This window comes from Neoarius graeffei, chromosome 2 (genome assembly GCF_027579695.1).
Source record: "Neoarius graeffei isolate fNeoGra1 chromosome 2, fNeoGra1.pri, whole genome shotgun sequence".
Lineage (NCBI taxonomy): Eukaryota > Metazoa > Chordata > Actinopteri > Siluriformes > Ariidae > Neoarius > Neoarius graeffei.
In genome coordinates this window covers 72,635,631-72,657,374 of record NC_083570.1, presented here as the reverse complement: position 1 = coordinate 72,657,374, position 21,744 = coordinate 72,635,631, and the positions used below count along the sequence as shown (strand labels likewise).

General features: G+C 38.5%; 1 protein-coding gene across 1 annotated transcript in view; it reads right to left on the bottom strand.

Moving 5' to 3' along the window:
- Positions 1–21,744, bottom strand: part of ccdc33 (coiled-coil domain containing 33) — a 109,518-nt gene that overhangs the window by 49,867 nt on the left and 37,907 nt on the right. Inside the window, exons 4-6 of the mRNA XM_060903385.1 lie at positions 10,705–10,838; positions 8,406–8,413; positions 3,615–3,653 (exon numbers count right to left, since the gene is read on the bottom strand). Of these exons, the coding sequence (XP_060759368.1) occupies positions 3,615–3,653; positions 8,406–8,413; positions 10,705–10,838 (181 nt within the window). The remainder of the gene's footprint in view (positions 1–3,614; positions 3,654–8,405; positions 8,414–10,704; positions 10,839–21,744) is intronic.

Here is a 21,744-nt window from a genome sequence, read left to right as displayed (position 1 = left end):
GTATTGGAGGTGATTTTCATACAACTACAATACTAAATTTTGTATTATTTTCAAAATACATTTTGAGCTATACACTCACCAGTGTGTAGTGGTTAGCGCTGTTGCCTCACAGCAAGAAGGTCTGGGTTCGAGCCCTGTGGCCGACGAGGGCCTTTCTGTGCGGAGTTTGCATGTTCTCCCCGTGTCCGCGTGGGTTTCCTCCGGGTGCTCCGGTTTCCCCCACAGTCCAAAGACATGCAGGTTAGGTTAACTGGTGACTCTAAATTGAGCGTAGGTGTGAATGTGAGTGTGAATGGTTGTCTGTGTCTATGTGTTAGCCCTGTGATGACCTGGCGACTTGTCCAGGGTGTACCCCGCCTTTCGCCCGTAGTCAGCTGGGATAGGCTCCAGCTTGCCTGCGACCCTGTAGAACAGGATAAAGCGGCTAGAGATAATGAGATGAGATGAGACACTCACCGGTCACTTTAATTGGATTCTTGATTCTAAGATTCCTGTTCTTGGCTGGCAGGAATGGAACCCAATGTGGTCTTCTGCTGTTGCATGCTGAGATGATTTTCTGCTCAGCATGGTTGTAAAGAGTGATTATATGAGTTACTATATCCTTCCTGGCAGCTCACACCAATGTGGCCTGAGTTTCCCAAAAGCATCATAGCACAAAGATCATCGTTAAATGGTAGAGCGAGCAGCACAATGAATGCTCTCTCTCCTAGTTAAGATGCTCTTAACGTTAAGAGGCTTTTGGAAAACCCATCCATGGCCATTTTCCTCTGCCTCTCTTATCAACAAGGCGTTTCCACCCACAGAACTATCGCTCACTGAATGTTTTGTGTTTTTTACACCATTCTCTGTAAACTCTAGAGCCTGTTTGGTGTGTGTGAAAACCCCAGGAGAGCAGCAGTTTCTGAAATACTCTAACCAGTCCATCTGGTACCAACACCCATGCCACAGTGAAAGTCACAGAGATCACAATTTTTCCCCATTCTGGTGTTTGGCGTGAACATTAACTGAAGCTCTTAATTTGTATCTGCATGATTTTATGCATTGTACTGCTGTCAAAGGATTGGCTGATTAGAGAACTGCATCAAACAGCAGGTGCATGGGTGTTCCTAATAAAGTGGCCAGTGAGTGTGTATGCCCATCCTTGATTCACATGCACACGCATACACACTACAAACACACATGCTCACATGTGTAAATGCATACAGACAAAAATACAGTAGCAGCATAAAACAGTCCTCCACTGGACCTGTTTCAATCAAATCAGTCATTTTGTTTTAGTCTAAGCATTAAAGACAAGACCAGAATGGATTTCTTTCACTCTATCAAGAATATTTTCTTGCCTTCATGCAGATTGCAATTTGTTCTGGTTAGTCATACAGTAAAAGTCACACTGGATCCATATATCTTTGACAAACACAAGATAGTTAATTAAACCTTAATGGGGTAAAAGTAGTAGTTTTCATAAAAATCACATTGATTTAATGGCAGCTGTTCAGTCTGGTTTAATACATATTAAATCTGATTATTCTTCTGGAAGAAAGAATGTGATTCAACATAGACTGGGAAGATAATGAAATAAAAAGACAGTGGATACTGGCTTTAGTTAATACTCTGGTCAATACCTCATGAGGGTAAATAGATTTGCAAAGAGCACTGGAAATGGAAATATTCCAAAATGTCTATCTTCTAGTCCGCTATAAGTGTTACAAGTATATACTTAAAGCATAAATGAAATCCAGTCCAAAGTCCTCAGAGAAATCTCTCTTTACTTTGCTCATAGACCCCTCCCCTCACTGCCTCCAAGCTTTCAGACAGATCACTTACATGTCCATGGATCATTCGACATTTTCTCTGTTAAATGATGTCATGGACCTTAAGTGCATTAGCATGAAGTATGATAAGATGTATTAATGCAGGTCTGCGCTCTAATCTCTTGCAGAACAGCACATTCCCCTACAATATACAGTAGAGTCTGTACCTGTCTATGAAGCATAATTAGCAACAACATGAGCAACAGCTAATAAGGGCCCAACTGGATCTTTCAATGGACTGTCAATGGACTGCAACAGTACCTGATAATGAGAAGGAGAGGAAAAATATGAGAAATAGAGTTAGAGTGACTGACAGAGAAATTAGAATGACAATAATAATAATAATAATAATAATAATAATAATAATAATAATAATAATAATAATGCGCTTAGAAGAGAAATTGACTGTGAAACTTAAAAGGGAGTCAGAGACACAAAGGGGCAGACAGTGATAGAAAAGGGGAACATTTTAAGCTCATATGATATTCAATACTTCCTGGTGTGCAGCAGATCAATGAATGAACTCAGTAAACGGGAAACTGTAAGATGACGTATATTAAATTACCAGACTACCAGACAGAAAATGAGGTCAGGTATCCAACCAGTGAAAAACACTCCTGCCATACAAATAGATTAAACAGGTAATTTATTTATAATTGCTGCAAGCGCAAGGTTCAGGGCGCAGTGATGCTCTCACAAAGTGCAATCCATTTACAGTACATGCACAGTGCCAAATATCACTATTAGCTGGCAATGCAGTATTGAAACCTAAGCATGCCAAAGCTCTTTATGTGATAAAGTGTTTCTAATCTAAGCTATTGTGTAGAGGAGACAGACATGATGTGGCTGGAAGCAGGAAGCGCAAACCTCAAAGCCGGTGAAGGAGAAGCAAGGGAGTCTGGGGAGGAGGCTGAATTTCTGCACCATGGTAACATAGATGCGCACCCCGGAGGGTACTGCCCTGTGGGGCTGGAGCATGCACGTACACACACACACAAAGAGCAAGATTAATGTTAGGCACAATCAAACCAAACATATGGATGTTTGAAGCAATTATGTTTATATAGATATATTCAGGAAGACCGTGGGACCAGAAGAAAAATAAGATTACATATAAATTTCAGATTAAATCGAATACTAGTTACAGCCATTTCATCCACAGGGAGGAAGTAAATAAATAAAAAGTCTCTAAATATTACCACTCCTTATGATAGTAATAGGTGGTGTTTAAACGTGGCCATTTGTCTGTGTGGTTGTTGTGATGACAGGGTGATGGAGCGAGGTTTCACAAGGCTATGCAGCACATTTGATTACAGATCTGTGTTCTCCAGAGTGTGCTTCAATATCACAACACTGAAACGATCAATTTTTATGGGGGCCATAAAAAAGAGCCAGCTAAGGTAACAGTGACCCCTGAGCATGGCTTCATCAGAACAGGGCATGCTGCTTGTTCAGGGTTTGATGAATATCTGGTTACAGTCAGTCTGCAATCATTTCATTGATGTCTCTTGTATAATTCCTATTGACAAATGTAACTGCAATTATTGTAATCGTTTTCAATCCTCCATTTACCTCACCACTAAGGTACAAGAGGAAAATTATTCTTCAGAGTAGAAGAAAAATATGAAATTGCCCTAGCTAATTATGACCATTACAATTCAGTGCAGAGAGTGAAATTACAGTGCCGACAGCGCTATGGTCGCAGAGCGACTGATGAATAATTTATGTTGTGGAGTCTGCTAGCCCTGGTGCAGGGAAGATGTGCAGACTGGAGCAGAGAAGTCCAATCATGTGTAAACTCACATCTCCTCTGCTCTGTGGGCTTTGGCTAGTGACTGACAGCTAAAGGACAAAACAGGATAAAGCAGAAAAACAGAAATAACTCTCACTCTTTTTCTCTCATGTTCTTATTTATATAGTAGATCCATACTTTGCTCTTAAAATGTCCTCCAGCCAAAAGCAAACACCTGCTCTACTAGCAAGTCACAGTGAGTCAAGGTCTTCAGAATATATCCTCTGTGTGTTTACTGTCAATCTGCTGAGAATCAATACTGACTCAGTTGATACCGGAATGGTTTGGAGGAGGGACTGCATCTTTATCACTAATAACAAGAAACTCTAAACTCAGTCTCAGGGCTGTCTAGGTTCACAGATTATAATTGCAAAAAACCTGAGCCAGGGAACCTCTATCATGTTTTGCTATGGTGTGCGAGAAGCTAAAGCCTTTTACAGCTTACAAGCATCTTCTATTGTCATTTGAAAATCAAATTAATAGTGTAGGACAAATAATCATTTTGAAAGCGTACATACAGGCAAACGTTATATAACTCTGAATGTACAATACAAGTCAAAAGTTTGGACATGCTTTTTTGTTTTATGTTTTTCAGTATTGTGACTATTTTCTACATTGTCGAACAATACCAAAGGCATCAAAACTATGAAATAACATATGAAACATATATGGAATTATGTGGTTTAAAAAAAAGTGTTAAAAATGTGTTTCATATTTTAGATTCTTCAAAGTAGCCAGTGTTTACCTTGATGACACTTTGCACACTATTGGCATTCTCTTAACCAGCTTCATGAGGTAGTCACCTGGAATGCTTTTCAATTAACAGGTGCCTCGTCAAAGGTTAATTAGTGCAATTTTTTGCCTTCTCAATATGTTTGGGATCAAATAGTATATAATAAAAATACAGTAAATACCCCTATTCCATGATTGTAGTAATCCATGTCATTCCACATTCACTGGATATGAGCAACTGCGGGCTCTGATTGGCTACTCTACTACTAGGATATCAGCTCATATACTGTGAGTAGAGGAAAACAAAATGACAGAGTGCATCAAGTCAGATATATCACTTTGTTATCAAGTATTTAAAAGAAACAGAAATAGCTAAAAGAATATAGTTTTTCTTTTTTTTTCCCTCCCAATATCTCCTGTTCCAAACTCCAGCCCAGTCGGCGGCGGTAATGCACCTTTAAGTTCGTTTGTCAAATGCCAAAAAAAACCTAAAGAAGAAGAAGAAGAGGAAGAAAATGGCAGAGCGTGTTGCTGAACTAACCAAGGATGAAATAAAAACTCTACTCAAAAACAAAACCCCCCAAAATACAAAAAAATAGAATAATATTTGATGGCAAGAACGTATCTTTTTTATTTTTCAAGAATTATTATTATTATTATTATTATTATTATTATTATAGCATTTTTCACAAACTGCTACTGTCATTTCACCAGTTTGTTTACAGTCTAAGCGGAAATGATTTTGTCGGGCATTTTGTAGAAAGTTTTTATTTATCAAATTTGCAAAAAAGACAAATAAAATGCTCTGTTTCTCAAAATCCAGTGAATGTGGATAAAATAAAACAGTTATTCCACTCAATCTCATCGTACATGGCGTATAGCCAACTCAGCACTATGCACCTCATTAGCTATTAGCTCATGTATGACTCGATTTCATGGAATAACTGTTAATTATGTCAAGAACCACTCAACTAAATAAAGAGAACCGACAACCCATCATTACATGAAGTGTCTTTTAATTAATAAAAATAAATAAAAACCTTTGAAAGAGGAGTCCAAATGTTTGACTGGTACTGTATGTAGTCTGATCTTTATTTTAGTGCTCCTACAGTGTGAGTGTGTGTAATATATATATATATATATATATATATATATATATATATATATATATATATATATATATATATATATTTCACCACTGTTCAAGATGCCATTAAACTACTGCCCCGATAGTAACCGACCTCAGAGGGGTCTAGAAAGCATGGTTTATTCATTTCCTTCTGTAAACCCTGCACAACTCCCGTTTGATGGATTGCCCCTGAGGCAGCTCTTCTTGCTCAATCTCCCTGACAAAGCCCCTCAGTGCCAATGATGAACACACTGACTCCAGCAGCCTGTAGGTCCCCCTTAAACTAATGATATATTAGACCTGTCTAACCACAGTGACTTAAGACCTAAAACTGATGTCAGGAAGGGGGGGGTCAGAGCAACCACGTCACGGAATGCTCTGTTATGCTGACTCTAAGGATTTGATTAAGCTTATGGAACTGTACAAGAGTATGTGAGTTTTACCGATTGAATCTAATCATGTACTAGAGCATTATACAGCCAATCACAGACATCATTCATTTTCAATAAATGCTTTATCCTGATCAAGGTGGGTCCAAAGCCTATTCCTGGAACACTGGGCATGAGGCGGGAATACACCCTGAAAGAGCTGTCAGTCCATTACAGGGCACCACACACACACACACACACACACACACACACACACACACACACACACACACACCTTCACAACTAGGGGCAATTTAAAGTAACCCTTAACCCATTTCCTGGCATGCTTTTGGGAAGTGGGGAGGGGGGACTGGACATGCCCCACAGAATTTTAAGATGTTTTAAGTTGGGAGAGATGTAATTATCCAAGGTGTACTGTCAATGTGTGAGAGGTTAGTGTAAGACCTTTTCACAGTTATAACTCTTATACATGCTGGAGGGGTGTAGACATGTACCTGTACCAGCTCCAGATGGTAACATTTAAAAGGTGAGATGAAAGCATCCAGAAATGGGCAAGAAGTTCTTTTGATGGACCATCTGCTATATTTATGACAGCATCTGCAAGCCAGTAAGACACAGCAAAGAGAATCGTGATTAGGATATAGAAATTATCAACATGGGAAGGTTAACCTCTTTAATCCCACCAAATCTCCCAAAATTTGTTGTAAGTTTGAAGGATTTTTTTTAAAGACTGTGGAAATTATATAATGTCTTTGGTTATGAACATTTCATTTGGATGGTTTAAATAGTCATACTGACCAAGCCATTTCTTTCAATCATGTACCTGAAATATAACAGGAAGTAAAGAAAGTAGAATCTGGATACATCTACAATATTTGCTAAATAAAATTGCTGAAGGATCTTGATCATTTTAATAAGAATGTACTGCCACATTGCTTTAATCCTCACAGGAGACACAAACATGTGAATGTTCAGCTGTGACTAGTTGTATGAACTGGTAGCTCACTATTCATAATCCTCATTCCATCCCTTAACACATAACATTGCACTAATTTTAAAACATCAATAATTTAAACAGTAGCACAGTGCCTAGAGTTCACCTCACAGCTCCAGGGTACACAGTCTGATCCTGAGCTTCTGTCTGGGTGGCGTTTCTGTGCACATTCTCCATGTCTGTTTCAGCTCACATAAAAAAAAAAAAAAAAAAAAAAAAAATATATATATATATATATATATATATATATATTTTTTTTTTTTTTTTTTTATTTTTTATTTTTTTTTTTTTGTGTGTGTAGTGCCCTGTGACAGACTGCCATTCCATCCAGGAACCAGGAACTCTGCTTTGCACCCAGTGTTCCTAGGCTCACACACATAGGAAAAAACAAGGAAACAAAAATTACATGGGGTAAAATATGCTTCACTGTCTTGCTGGGGGTAAGCCATGGTGTAATAGTTAGAGAAGCAGCTTTGGGACCAAAAGGTCACTGGTTCAAGTCCTTGGACCAGCAGAAATGGTTGAAGTGCCCTTGAGCAAGGCACCTAACCCCCAACTGCTCCCCAGATTGCTCTGGGTATGTTGCTCTGGATAAGCGCATCTGCTAAATGCCTGTAATATACTACAGCTTGTTTGCACAATGAAGAAAGCCTTATGTTATTCTACAGTTTCAAACATTTTCAATAACTGGGTCCAACTGATCAGCTAAGGCAATCTTTGACTTGGTCAAAACTGTGACCAGAAATAATGCTACATTATTTGCTCTGCTTGTTTTTGTATTTCGGCTGCACCAAAGTAACAACCAACCAAAGGGAACTGGATATGAGACTGGTATCATTGTTACTATTAACTGCTATCACTGACTCCTTCTGTGCACTGCGAGTTGGCCTACTGGTTAGCGTGTCCGCCTCTTGACCGGGAGATCACAAATTCTACTCACGGTCAGGTCATACCAAAGACCATCATAAAAATGGTACCTACTGCCATCTGGCAAGGCACGCTGAATACAGCTGCGAGTAGGGAAGTCAAACTCTCGCAGTTACCAGAGGACTTGCCCCCCACTATAACCCTAGCTGTATAGGCAAGAGGCTGAGGGCTATGGAAACGGAGATCAGCGCTGCACTCATGTGCCTCAAAAGAGATTGTTAGTACTGGGATAGGAGACTGCCTGGGAAGACCAGATCCTGGTGTGGAAGGGACTTTGACTTGACTTGACTGACTCCTTTTGATGGTCTTCATTCAGCCACAGGCTCAGTCCAAACTATTCAAAGCGTGCTTAGTGAGGAAACACTTGGAGGGATTTTATCTAAACTGCAACATGCAAACTTGTAAGAAGAAAATTTGAAAGAAAATGTGTTAGTTGCTGATGGTCCACACTGCTCTGGCTAAAATGATACAGGGTATACCAGGCACTAGAAGGTCTTCTCTAACTCAAGATCAAAAAACACTTTCTTCACTACAAGCCAAGGTTGCTCAGCAACACATCTGATATCTCTATACCAGCTTGTCAATGGCATAAGGCCAGCCCCTTGACTTTACCTTCAGCCAATGAGTTTACTTCCCGGCCTGGAGGAAACACATAAAGCTGAAAAAGGAGTGTGAGCAGACACTCTGAAGATTGCACCTGTTTGAGATGCTTTTGCACCATTGTCGCCTGACTCAATCAGCATTCCTGACACATCAAGAGCAAATCCAGAGCAATCATTCCCTCCGCTCTTGTTGGAAGAGCCATTAAGCCCAGTGGGTAATTATTCTGTCACTTAACAGGCAGAAACCATGAGGCTGGAATAATCAGACCCACACACTGCAATTATCATCAACACAGGAGCCCATTCACAGTGCGGACTAGCAGATCAAGACAAACCAATTTCACACAAATAGATTTTCCCATCACATACTTTCTTTCTCCATCCTCTGTCAGTCTTCGAAGCTCACAGTGGAGAGAACAATACTTGCTCAATTAGCATTCAGCACTGAGCTGTCATGTGCAGCTATAGCTTTTATATATATAAAAGGACTACCAGGTTCTGTAACCGCTTTTTCCCCCAGGTCATCAGACTGCTGAACTCCAAACCCAAACTCTAAACTTCTATTTATACTTGAACATTCCTAATTCCACAGGTCACTTTATACTATTGCACTTTATAACATTTTTGCTGCTGCATAATTTAATACACTTCATATTTAATTCTGTGCTGAGCCAAATTGTAATGAAATTTCATTCCGTGTACACGTGTTGCATACTGAATGACAATATGACAATAAAGGTTGTCCAAGTCTCTCTCTCTCTCTCTCTCTCTCTCTCTCTCTCTATATATATATATATATATATATATATATATATATATACACTGAACAAAAATATAAACGCAGCGGTCCATATTTTATGAAATACAAATGTTCAGATAGAAATTCATTTTCATTTTTATTTTCTATGTGCCCGAGCCCAGTCCAGACGAGAACGTCGTCGCCCAGCAGTCAGGTCCAATCCTCGATGAGGTCTACGTGCATGGAGGCCAGCTTCTCTGAGTCAGTTTCTCACAGTTTGACTGCTGACCCTGCGATTGTGTCTCCCCATGGTCTCATCTGCGGTCCGTGTTGCAGTCCTTCACCGATCACGCAGGTGGGTCAGACAGATATGCCGGTCTTGTGCTGGAGTGGTGACACGTGGCCTGCGTGCATGTGGCATGTTGTCTGTGGTGCCATGCTGCTGAAACCGTCGTCGGAGGCGGACTATCGTGGAATAGCACCCCCAATTGACGCCCTACAGCTCTGATGGACATTCCAGCCTGCAGCATGCCAATGGCTCGTTCCCGGTTGATTCTGGTCATCTGTGGCATCTTGACATTTGAACATTTTTGTCATTTTAGGGTGGGCTTTTATTGGCCCCACATAAAGGATGGTCATGACATGCATTACTCAGTGAAATTTTTGTCTGCAATGGTCACACCCGACTGGATCATGGATTATCTCAAGTCTGGGCACTGCTCAGAACTTGAGGAGAGGGACATTTTTTTTTCAAAAAATGTTTACTGGTATGCTATACTATCATTTGATGTGGGCAGAAAAAAAATCAGTATCGGATGTACAAAATAAATAAAATCTTTAGGTGCTGCGTTTCTATATGTAGTTTGAAAAACATCCAGCTGAAATCTCATCCAGTTCATCTGTAGATATTATAAACATCAAAACATGGTTATTTGTGTTTAATATAAATATTTTTATAATTAATTTGTTTTTTACTTTTTGTATGAATTTTTACATTGTACAAATAAAGCAATTTTTGGAATTGATTAGAAATATGCTATATTTTCCCCCTCAGGTGTTCTTAAAAAATTTCTAATGACTTGGTGCTTGATACAAAAGAGAAAATTAGCTATTTATACTATTTCTACCATGACTTTTTTTGCATTGAATTTTAGGTTGAAATTTACCCACCACAAGGGTTTATCGAACCATACCTTTGCACTATTTTGGCTCGAACCACTACAAACATTTAAACTATTAAACATTTTGCATCACAATAACCGTGGAAATACTCAACAAGGAAAAGTATGCAGTATACAAGTATGCCATTTTAGACAGAACCCAAGATATAATGCAATGTGTTTTTTATAGCTCTTAAAAAAAAAAACAACAACAACCATGAACTATTGGTTTATTCCAAATATGCAGTACTGGAGCACAGCCAGAATAAGAAAGAATAAGAATAAGGGTCAAGCCAGTTGTACATTTCTGCAAAAATATCAAATCCGCCAGGATGTCTGGCTATGGCCTGTATAATTTCCCGACTGCCCCCAGCCCACAGTACATTACTGATGATTTTACTTGTCTGCATTAGCTATGAAACAGCTTACCCTCCCTGTGGCATCCAACATCCACAAGCTCCACTGATAGGTTCTCCTCCCAGCAGGAGTTGTGTGTGGATTGCAGAGTACAGTGTGTTACTGCCTGGCTCCTACACTGACCGGTCCCATCGTCTTCAGTCCCCCTGAAGGTGTTAAATACACACAAACAGCATCTGACGTATTAAGCTGATTGTGGTAAGTTTTACTCTTTACTCATTCATAGCATTAGCCAAGACTTGATTTGCTGATACACTGCAAAGGTATTGCAGGACATGTGTTATTAGTATGTTCTTTAATTCCCTTATAACTGTAAACACAAAATACAATCTATTTGATTATTATTCTTGCATACTCTGTACCATTGCTATTTAACCACACTAAATAAGTAACATGATAGTATTACTATAACACCTAAAACAAATTTTTTTCATGCATAATGTATACTCAAATATCATTTAAATGCTTTTCTTCCAAATCTTGGAACAATTTGAGCCCAGGTATACCCTAATATGCCCTAACAACAAGGAACAAGAAGAAGACAGAGTCATCTATATCCCCCACCCTATATACCTATAATATACCAAGTTTCAAGATATTATTTGTCACATTTTTCAAGTTCTGTTGTAGGAGACCAACCCTACCTCTTTACACTGACCTCAGCAGCCCATGGCATAAGCCCATTGGACCTTTGGTCCAGGTGAGCTAAAAATAAAAATTTCTCACATTTCTTAGTATCAAAAGGCACATATACATCACTTAATCAACACATATAGCAACTTTCAAGACCATACCACTCATAGTTTTCAAGTTCTGCTCTGGAAACCAAACCGACCCCTCTGAAACTGTTTCCATGGAAATATGAAAAATTAAAATTTCTCAAATTTCTTGGTATGAAAAGGTACATCTACATCACCTTGTTAACATGTATACCCAGTTTCAAATCCATATCATGAATCGTTTTGGATATATGCTGTGGAAATGAACATTGCTCTTAGAAACTAAGTCAAAATCTAATTTTTATGGAAAAATTTGAAAAATACTTTTTTTTTTCCAAAAATACAAAATAGCAAAAGGCGCCAGTTCACATGTTGCTTGATATGTATGCAAAGTTTCATGAAGATATCTTCAGTAGTTTTGAAGATATGGCCCAGAAACAAAAATGTGACCGGACGGACAGACGGACGGACGGACGGACGGAACCCGTTTCTATATCCCCCGCCAAACTTCGTTTGGGCAAGGGATAATTAATATTTTAGCATGAATTATTTTGTCATCCAAGTAAATAACTGGTACATGGACTACATAACATTAGGCTTAAGAAAATAATTCTTCCAGGGATATATAATCCAGTATGAAGGGATTCAATATGCCTTTTCAATTTCTCTTGAAAAAATTTAGAATCCAGCACATTTTTATGAGATATAAAAATATGTATTTATATTAATAATGGTCAATTATTTTTTGTACATATTATAGAATTATTAAAGTTATAGATTGATGATTGGAAGCAAATTCTGCTGTGTCTGCTACTATGTAAAATGTGTATATTTTATGTAAAATACATATAGAAAATGGATGGGTCAATGGATATTATTAATCTTCAAAAGACCAACAAAGGAGCAAAATATGCCACATCCTTTTTGACCTTTCTTGGGGTTGTACACACTTTGGGGTATCTTTTGTTGGTAATCTGATCACCCAATGCATGGGCACCTTTGACAATCCAGCGACACCCTCCTTCTCCCCTTCTCTGAACCTAAGACCTGCACTGTGTATGAGCTGAGTGCAAAATCAAGGATTAGGAAACAAGCAATCTGAGAGACAACAGAAGAATCTAATGAGCATGATCTTTGCTGGACAAGATACAGTCATATAGACATATGTGAAAGACAGCAGGAGATATGGTAATGGTTCATTAATGAAACATTCATGTAATGCACACAAAAGCCTTTATCTCTCAGGAGACATTATCTACTGAGCAACTAAGCGGAGCTTTTTGCTATCATTAAAATGGCACAAGCAAAAACAAAAAAGTATTGTGACTGGAATCAAAAGTCATAACAATCCTAATTCTGACCCAGGGCCACAATAACAAGCAACTTTTTTTTAAACAGTCAACGGAAGTTTGCTTTTCATGCTCCACTTTCCACTACAAAGAGTTATGAGCAACTTCATGGAGTCTTGTCTTTGTGCAAAATGCATGACTCATATCAATTTAAAAGATTGGGCATAAATCTTTGATTTAAATCACAATACATATATGAACAAATTGCAGAGCATCAGTAAGAACCATAAACATTAAACCATTAGATGTATTACATAAGAATTATTATTCAGAATCAGAATGTTCAAATAAATAAAAAAAAACTGATGGCAACATTTGATAGCATTGTAAAATATGATTCAGTGCAAGAGACATAACCAAGTTAGAATTTTGCACAGTTTCCGGTTTATTTCTAGACACATCCCCAGAGATACTGGCTGTAATAATAAGGCTAAAGCAGTCAGATCACATTAGCCTCTTTACAGAAGTAGTACCCAGAGGATGCAAGAATTTCAGGAAATCTCTCATTAATTGGGCAGGCAATTGGAGAAGATCCACAGACAAAGAAAGGCAGTAATGTCAGACTTTGTCTCTCTGATGTAAGCTGTATCTCCAAGATGCTTGAGAAAATTAAGAAAATTAGGATTACACCTCAACCACTGCTCATTGCAGGTCTCTAAAGAGCCAAAGTCAACTATGATTAACAATTAAGAATTGTAAGCAAACATCAGTGCCACAAATCTTTGAACCTGAACAGAAGATAAATCAAAAAGTTACCGAGTTACAAGATTGCATTACTGAACACCCAGTGGACTTTTTTTTTTTTTGTCTATTTGTCTCAGGTTTTCAAATAGGTATCTGAGCTGGTTGAAACTGTGAGTGTACTATAGTATGAGTATACTATAAGGGCTGCAACTAAAAAGATATTTGACAAATAAAGGATTGATCAAATATAATGTGGGCATATATATATCAAACACAGACACACACTGAGCCTCGCCAAAATTATTTCAATTTACAATCCCAAATCAGAAAAAGTTGGGAAGGTATGGAAAATGCAAATTAAAAAGAAAGAAAGAAAGAAATTATGTCTAAATTTATTTTTAACTGTATTTCATTGCAGACAGTAGGAACCTAAGATATGTCATGTTTTGTCTGGTCAACTTCATTTCATTTGTTGAGCTGAGGATCTCCATTTTGCCAACAAATGCATGAGAAAATTATTGAACTCAATAAAAACAATGTTCCTCAAAGAAAGATAGGAAGGGATTTGGATAGTTCACCCTCTATATGGTGAAATATCCACAAACGATTCAAGGAATCTGGAGGAATTTTGGTGGGTAAAGGGCAAGGGCACAAGCCTAAGCTGAACACTTGTGATCTCTGATCCCTGAGACAGCACTGCATCAAGAACCATCAGTCATCTATAGCTGATATTACCTCATGGGCTCAGGATTACTTTGGCAAACCTTTGTCAAGCACTACAATATGGAATTCAGAGGAGGACAAAGTACCCAACTTCGTTACTTAAGTACAGATTCCACTGGTCAAATGTTACTCCGATACAAGTGAAAGTTGTACAGTCAAATTTTTACTTAAGTTAAAGTACTGAAGTACTTGCTTTTAAAAAAATATTTAAGTATTAAAAGTACATTTTCTGTCAACACATCGTTGTATTATTGCCACAACGCTTACAAAACCTAATGCCGTTAGCAAAGACAGAAATGTGAATTCACAAAATGAACACATGCTGTGCCATCATGGTGGTTTAATATTAAGCTAGCTAGTCAGTGAAACTCCACCTGACATGCTAGCAAACTCTTTTCAAACTCAAACTCATATTGGGTAGCTAACGCTACTAGAAAAGAAAGATTTCTACATTCTGTTAATTTGGCAAGATTATGCTAAAACATATTTCTGAAAGGGCTTCAGATTAGTTAATGTTATTCATGTTAGCGAAGCTCCATTTTTACATGCTAACAAACAGTGTCCAAGTTAAATAGCTATGTGTTAACATTAGCTGTGGACAAGGCGATAGCAACTTGGTGGGCAAATCCATAGAAAGTCATTTGACTAACCAGACTGCACAGCCATTGCAACGTTATTACTAGCTCTAAAAGCACAGATAACTTCATTGCAAGCTTTCTCTTGGAATAAAATGTTTATATACAAATGTAGTGAAGTTAAAGTCATAAGTTTCCAAAAAAAATAATACTCAAGTAAGGGTAGTATCTCACTGGGCTGCAACAGCCTGCAACCAGCTGGAGACACAACAATTGCGATAAAATATGCAAATTAGCGACAATTTTCACTTGGAATCACACTGAATTGATATTCGCATATTTTATCGCAATAGTTGTGTGTCCAACTAGTCGCAGGCTGTTGCAGCCCAGTGAGATACCCTCGCACTTCCTGTCTCACGGAAACTGACTTGAGAAGGGTTTGTGACAGCTTTGCGACGCCAGTGATGCATTTTCGGCTATTTTGAGAGAAATTTTGTCGCACGAATTTTTTGAACATGTTCAAAATTTCAGTGACGAAGGAGCGACACTTTGCGACTCATGTGAGGAAATTGAGAAGCCCCGCGAATGTTTCAAGACACTTTTGAAACTCTTTCGCAAATGACATTCGCAATTTGTCACAAGCTGTCGCAGCCCAGTGAGATACTGGCTTAAAGTACAGATACTCAAAAAGTGTACTTAAGTACAGTACTCAAGTAAATGTACTTCATTACTGTCCACTTCTGATGGAGTTGCATCCACAAATGCCAGTTAAAACTTTACTGCGTAAAGTTTACTGTTCTGTATCCAGAAGCGCTGTCAACTTTTCTGTCATCAGAGGCATCTGGGATGGACCATCACACAGTGGAAATGTATATTCTGGTCAGACAAATCAGTATTCCAGGTCATTTTTGGAAGAAATGGACACCATGTGCTCCAGACTTTAGCAGTGTCGCCTCACAGCAAGAAGGTTCTGGGTTTGAGCCCAGCAGCCGATGGGGGCCTTTCTTTGTGGGGTTTGCATGTTCTCCCCATGTCTGCATGGGTTTCCTCCAGGTGCTCCGGTTTCCCCCACAGTTCAAAGACATGCAGTTAGGTTAACATGGGGCGGCCTTGGGCTGAAATGCCCTCGAGCAAGGTACCTAAGCCCTAACTGCTCCCTGGGCGCTGTAGTGTGGCTCTGGGTGTGTGTGTGTGCGTGTGTGCGTGTGTTCACTGCTTCAGATGGGTTAAATGCAGAGGATGAATCTCACTGTGCTTGTGTGCATATGACAAATAAAGGTTTCTTCTTCTTCAGACTAAAGATGAAAAGGACCATCCAGACTGTTACCAGCAACAAGTCCAAAAGCCAGGGTCTGTCATGGTATGGGGTTATGTCAGTGCCCTTGGCAAAGGTAACTTATACTTCTGTGATGGCAGCATTAATGCAGAAAAGTACATTGGGATTTTGGAGCAACATATGCTGCCTTCAAGACGACATCTTTTCCAGGGATATTTCAACAATGCAATGCAAAACCACATTCTGTACACATTACAAAGGCATGGCTGTGGAAGAAGAGGATGCCTGTCCCCTCTGTCCCCAACAGAGAATGTGTGGTGAATTTTGAAAAGAAAAATATGACAACAACGACCCCATACTATTGCATATCTTAAGACCAGTTTACAGGAAGAATGAGACAAAATAACACCTGAAACGCTTCATCAGTTGGTGTCTTCAGTCCCTAAACAACTTTGAAGTGTTGTGTGAAGAAATGGCAACATTATGTCTAATTTTTAAATGTGTTGTCAAAATTGAAATGTGTTTATTTTGAAAAACAATAAAATTCATGAGCTAAAACATCAAATAATGTGCTGTTGTATTGTTTTGAGTCAATACAGGTCAAAAGATTATTTACAAATAATCGTTTTCAGTTTTAATTTCAACATACTCTCCAAATTTTTTTCTGATTTGGGATTGTATATACACATAAAACCAGTGAAAAGTTTGGACACACCTCATTCAGTGGTTTTTCTTTATTTTTATTTTTATTTCATAAAAGACACTTCATGTCTTAAAATAATGATTGATGTCATTTCTCTTTACTTAACTGAGCAGTTCTTTACATAATGTGGATTACTACAGTTGTTAAATAGGGCTTTTTACTGTATTTTTATTAATTATTTACTGTTTGATGATCTCAAACACATTAAGAAGGCAAGAAATTCCACTGATTATCTTTTGATAATGTCAATAGTGTGCAAAACTGCCATCAAGGTCAATGGCGGCTACTTTGAAGAATCTAAAACACGAATCTTATTTTGTTTTATATACAACCCAGATTCCAAAAAAGTCGGGACAAAGTACAAATTGTAAATAAAAGCGGAATGCAATAATTTACAAATCTCAAAAACTGATATTGTATTCACAGTAGAACATAGACGACATATAAAAGGTCAAAAGTGAGACATTTTGAAATTTCATGCCAAATATTGGCTCATTTGAAATTTCATGACAGCAACACATCTCAAAAAAGTTGGGACAGGGGCAATAAGAGGCTGGAAAAGTTAAAGGTACAAAAAAGGAACAGCCGGAGGACCAAATTGCAACTCATTAGGTCAATTGGCAATAGGTCATTAACATGACTGAGTATAAAAAGAGCATCTTGGAGTGGCAGCGGCTCTCGGAAGTAAAGATGGGAAGAGGATCACCAATCCCCCTAATTCTGCGCCGACAAATAGTGGAGCAATATCAGAAAGGAGTTCGACAGTGTAAAATTGCAAAGAGTTTGAACATATCATCATCTACAGTGCATAATATCATCAAAAGATTCAGAGAATCTGTAAGAATCTCTGTGTGTAAGGGTCAAGGCCGGAAAGCCATACTGGGTGCCCGTGATCTTCGGGCCCTTAGACGGCACTGCATCACATACAGGCATGCTTCTGTATTGGAAATCACAAAATGGGCTCAGGAATATTTCCAGAGAACATTATCTGTGAACACAATTCACCGTGCCATCCGCCGTTGCCAGCTAAAACTCTATAGTTCAAAGAAGAAGCCGTATCTAAACATGATCCAGAAGCGCAGACGTCTTCTCTGGGCCAAGGCTCATTTAAAATGGACTGTGGCAAAGTGGAAAACTGTTCTGTGGCCAGACGAATCAAAATTTGAAGTTCTTTATGGAAATCAGGGACGCCGTGTCATTCGGACTAAAGAGGAGAAGGACGACCCAAGTTGTTCTCAGCGCTCAGTTCAGAAGCCTGCATCTCTGATGGTATGGGGTTGCATTAGTGCATGTGGCATGGGCGGCTTACACATCTGGAAAGACACCATCAATGCTGAAAGGTATATCCAGGTTCTAGAGCAACATATGCTCCCATCCAGACGACGTCTCTTTCAGGGAAGACCTTGCATTTTCCAACATGACAATGCCAAACCACATACTGCATCAATTACAGCATCATGGCTGCATAAAAGAAGGGTCCGGGTACTGAACTGGCCAGCCTGCAGTCCAGATCTTTCACCCATAGAAAACATTTGGCGCATCATAAAATGGAAGATACGACAAAAAAGACCTAAGACAGTTGAGAAACTAGAATCCTACATTAGACAAGAATGGGTTAACATTCCTATCCCTAAACTTGAGCAACTTGTCTCCTCAGTCCCCAGACGTTTACAGACTGTTGTAAAGAGAAAAGGGGATGTCTCACAGTGGTAAACATGGCCTTGTCCCAACTTTTTTGAGATGTGTTGTTGTCATGAGATTTAAAATCACCTAATTTTTCTCTTTAAATGATACATTTTCTCAGTTTAAACATTTGATATGTCATCTATGTTCTATTCTGAATAAAATATGGAATTTTGAAACTTCCACATCATTGCATTCCGTTTTTATTTACAATTTGTACTTTGTCCCAACTTTTTTGGAATCGGGGTTTTGTGTGTATATATATATATATATATATATATATATATATATATATATATATATATATAATTTCATATGCAGTATATTAAATACCAAGCTGAAGACAAAACTCGAATGACATTTGACTGACACATCTAAACCAAAGTTGGTTCAGAACCCGTGAACCAAGATACAGCATGAGACAGTCTTTGTTTGTCTTCAGTAAATAATCACAATGTTTTCTTTCTTTTTGTACAGCAACCCTCCCCCTCACTCTGAAAGCCCAGGTTGGTTTGAAGCCTTCGATTTGCCCCTTGCTTGGACTGCCCCCTCTTCTGTCTGCCTCAAAGCCAGCTGCAGATGAAAAATTTATGACAATGTGGCTTGGAAAAAAAAATACACTCTTCCATTCCATTTGAAGCTCTTTCTCTGAAGCTAATCCCTCTGATGGTGGCCATCTTAGCACTCTGACACACTGTGCCTCGGACATTTGCTGATTAAAGCTCATCTGAACTGGCTAGCTGGTGCAATCAAGGATTGATTGAGTCCACTATTGACTCAGGAGGCATTCAGCAGGACCACTAGTCTGAATAGTGATAATTAGTGATGGGTGTAGACTAGGGATGCATGACTCCAGTCCTGGAGAACAGGAGTCCAGCACTGATTCGTGATTTCCAGGTTTAAAGCCTCCTTGTTCAACTGATCAGTTAATTACTGGATTTAGTGTGTGTGTTAGAACAAGATATCACCAATCTGTGCTGGACTCTGACCCTTCAGCCCTGGGGTTGTGAATCCTGATTGTGTACGTTTCCCTCCTTCTCTTTCAATTTACACTGGTGTACATTATAGCTGATGTCTGTCTGTGGCTTGTATTTCCCTGCAAGGTCACACTGAACGATTAGAATTTATTATTCATAAGGGTCTCATTATTTGCCTATCGGATCAAAAGGTAGTGAAACATTAGCAGAGTAGCAGACTCTCTTAGGGGGGAAAGCCTACAGCAACACCACAAGAGGATCGTTTTGAGATTTTTTTTTTCAATTTTCATTCCGTTTCACCAGGAAGAAAAAGAAGTGGTAGCATGTAATGGCATGCGACTTAGTATGATCAATTCAGAGCAGCTCTTTTGTTATAATCTTATGGAAATTATGCAAGCAAAGAATTTACTTTGGCACTCTGGGAAGTAATTAAGAACCACCACTGTAATGATTATAAAATTTTGGCTGATGGTTAAATTGTTGTACATATTACACTATTGTCTTTTCTGTGGTCTTCACTAGCTCCTGTGGCTAATTTTATGATGCAAGTCTATGAAGTTGACTCAACATCTTTGTACCTTTAATTTGTCTGCTTCAATATTTTCATTAATAAACCTGGACCTGCCAATAAGTATAACATTGCATTAAGTGGTGTATTCTATATGCATACTGAACGTAAGTAAATTAAAATAGATACCATAATTAATAACATATTAAACTTGTTACTGAAATACACATTGATTAATGACAATGTACTACAGCAATGTCATGCAAACAAACATACCATTATGTACCAATTAAAAAAAATTGGAGTAGGTTGTTTGAACTAAGATACAAATATATTATTATAACGCTTTATCACAGGTGGCACGGTGGTGTAGTGGTTAGCGCTGTCAGCTCACAGCAAGAAGGTTCTGGGTTTGAGCCCAGTGGCTGATGGGGGCCTTTCTGTGTGGAGTTTGCATGTGTTTGCGTGGGTTTCCTCCAAAGACATGCAGGTTAGGCTAATTGGTGGCTCTAAATTGACCGTAGGTGTGAGTGCGAATGGTTGTTTGTCTCTGTGTCAGCCCTGTGATGATCTGGTGACTTGTCCAGGATGTACCCTGCCTCTTGCCCATAGTCAACTGGGATAGGCTCCAGCTTGCCTGTGACCCTGCCCAGGATAAGTGGTTACAGATAATGGATGGAGAGCTTTAAGACAATGAGGGGTGGACTCACTGCATATAGTGTTCCCTGATAAGATAAAATGTTCAAAAATATTTTTTGTTGGATCATTAATTTATCAATAAGTCATATGAATGTTTATGTTACAGAGAATAATTTGCATTAGAAATCAACAAACATGGTAAAGATGGTTGTAGCCTGTAAGACAAAATTAAGAAATGAACAACATTAACAGCACTCTTACTATATACTGTATAGCAATTGTTGTTCACAGTAAATCAGTGATGTATTTTTAACAGTAACAAACACAGAATTAGTCTATTTAGCAGTAGCAAATACATAAGTGTAGCAACAAGTACAATAAACGAGGTACACACATGCTGCACATGCATGTGCTGTATGTACAAAGGCATACACACAGGCACACCAGGAGGCTAATGCATTCTTCCAGAAATCATACGCCTAGCTGACTTTATAGAAATTGCCAAATGTAGTGTGAACCTTTTCTCACACAAGACACTAAAAGCACCATTACACAGATTGCCCCAGATGTGATTTGAGGTTGGGTTCAAGGGTGTATGAAGATGTGACAGCAAAATAAAGCAGAATCATGCAATGCTGAATCTATATAGCCTTGACAGTTACCTTGCTGTTCACTAAAAACCTGACACCTTTTAAAAACCATACAGTTAGACATTTTCACTGGAACAATTTCTCTCTCTCTCTCTCTCTCTCTCACACACACACACACACACACACACACACACTATTATATTATATATATATATATATATATATATATATATATATATATATATATATATATATATATAAGATAGAGAGAGATAGGCATGTGTTAATGTATTTTGAGTGAAGTGTGTTCAAGCTTATTTATATCCAGCTTATTAATAATTCCATACATGCAACTCTACTGAGGCTTAAGCAGATGGCATTTCCAGCAGAGCGAAACTCATTAGCAAAAACACAGGAAATGGTGAGGTAGTGGTCACTCAGCTTACAGACTGTAAGACTTACCGTGAAGTGGTTCATGTAATGTAATATTTTATCATAATAATTTATCTTTTATATCTTTGATGATATTTAAGAAAACAGCTGGCGGAAGATCTAAGTGGAAATGCCTTGTTATTTCATCTCATCTCATTATCTCTAGCCACTTTATCCTGTCCTACAGGGTTGCA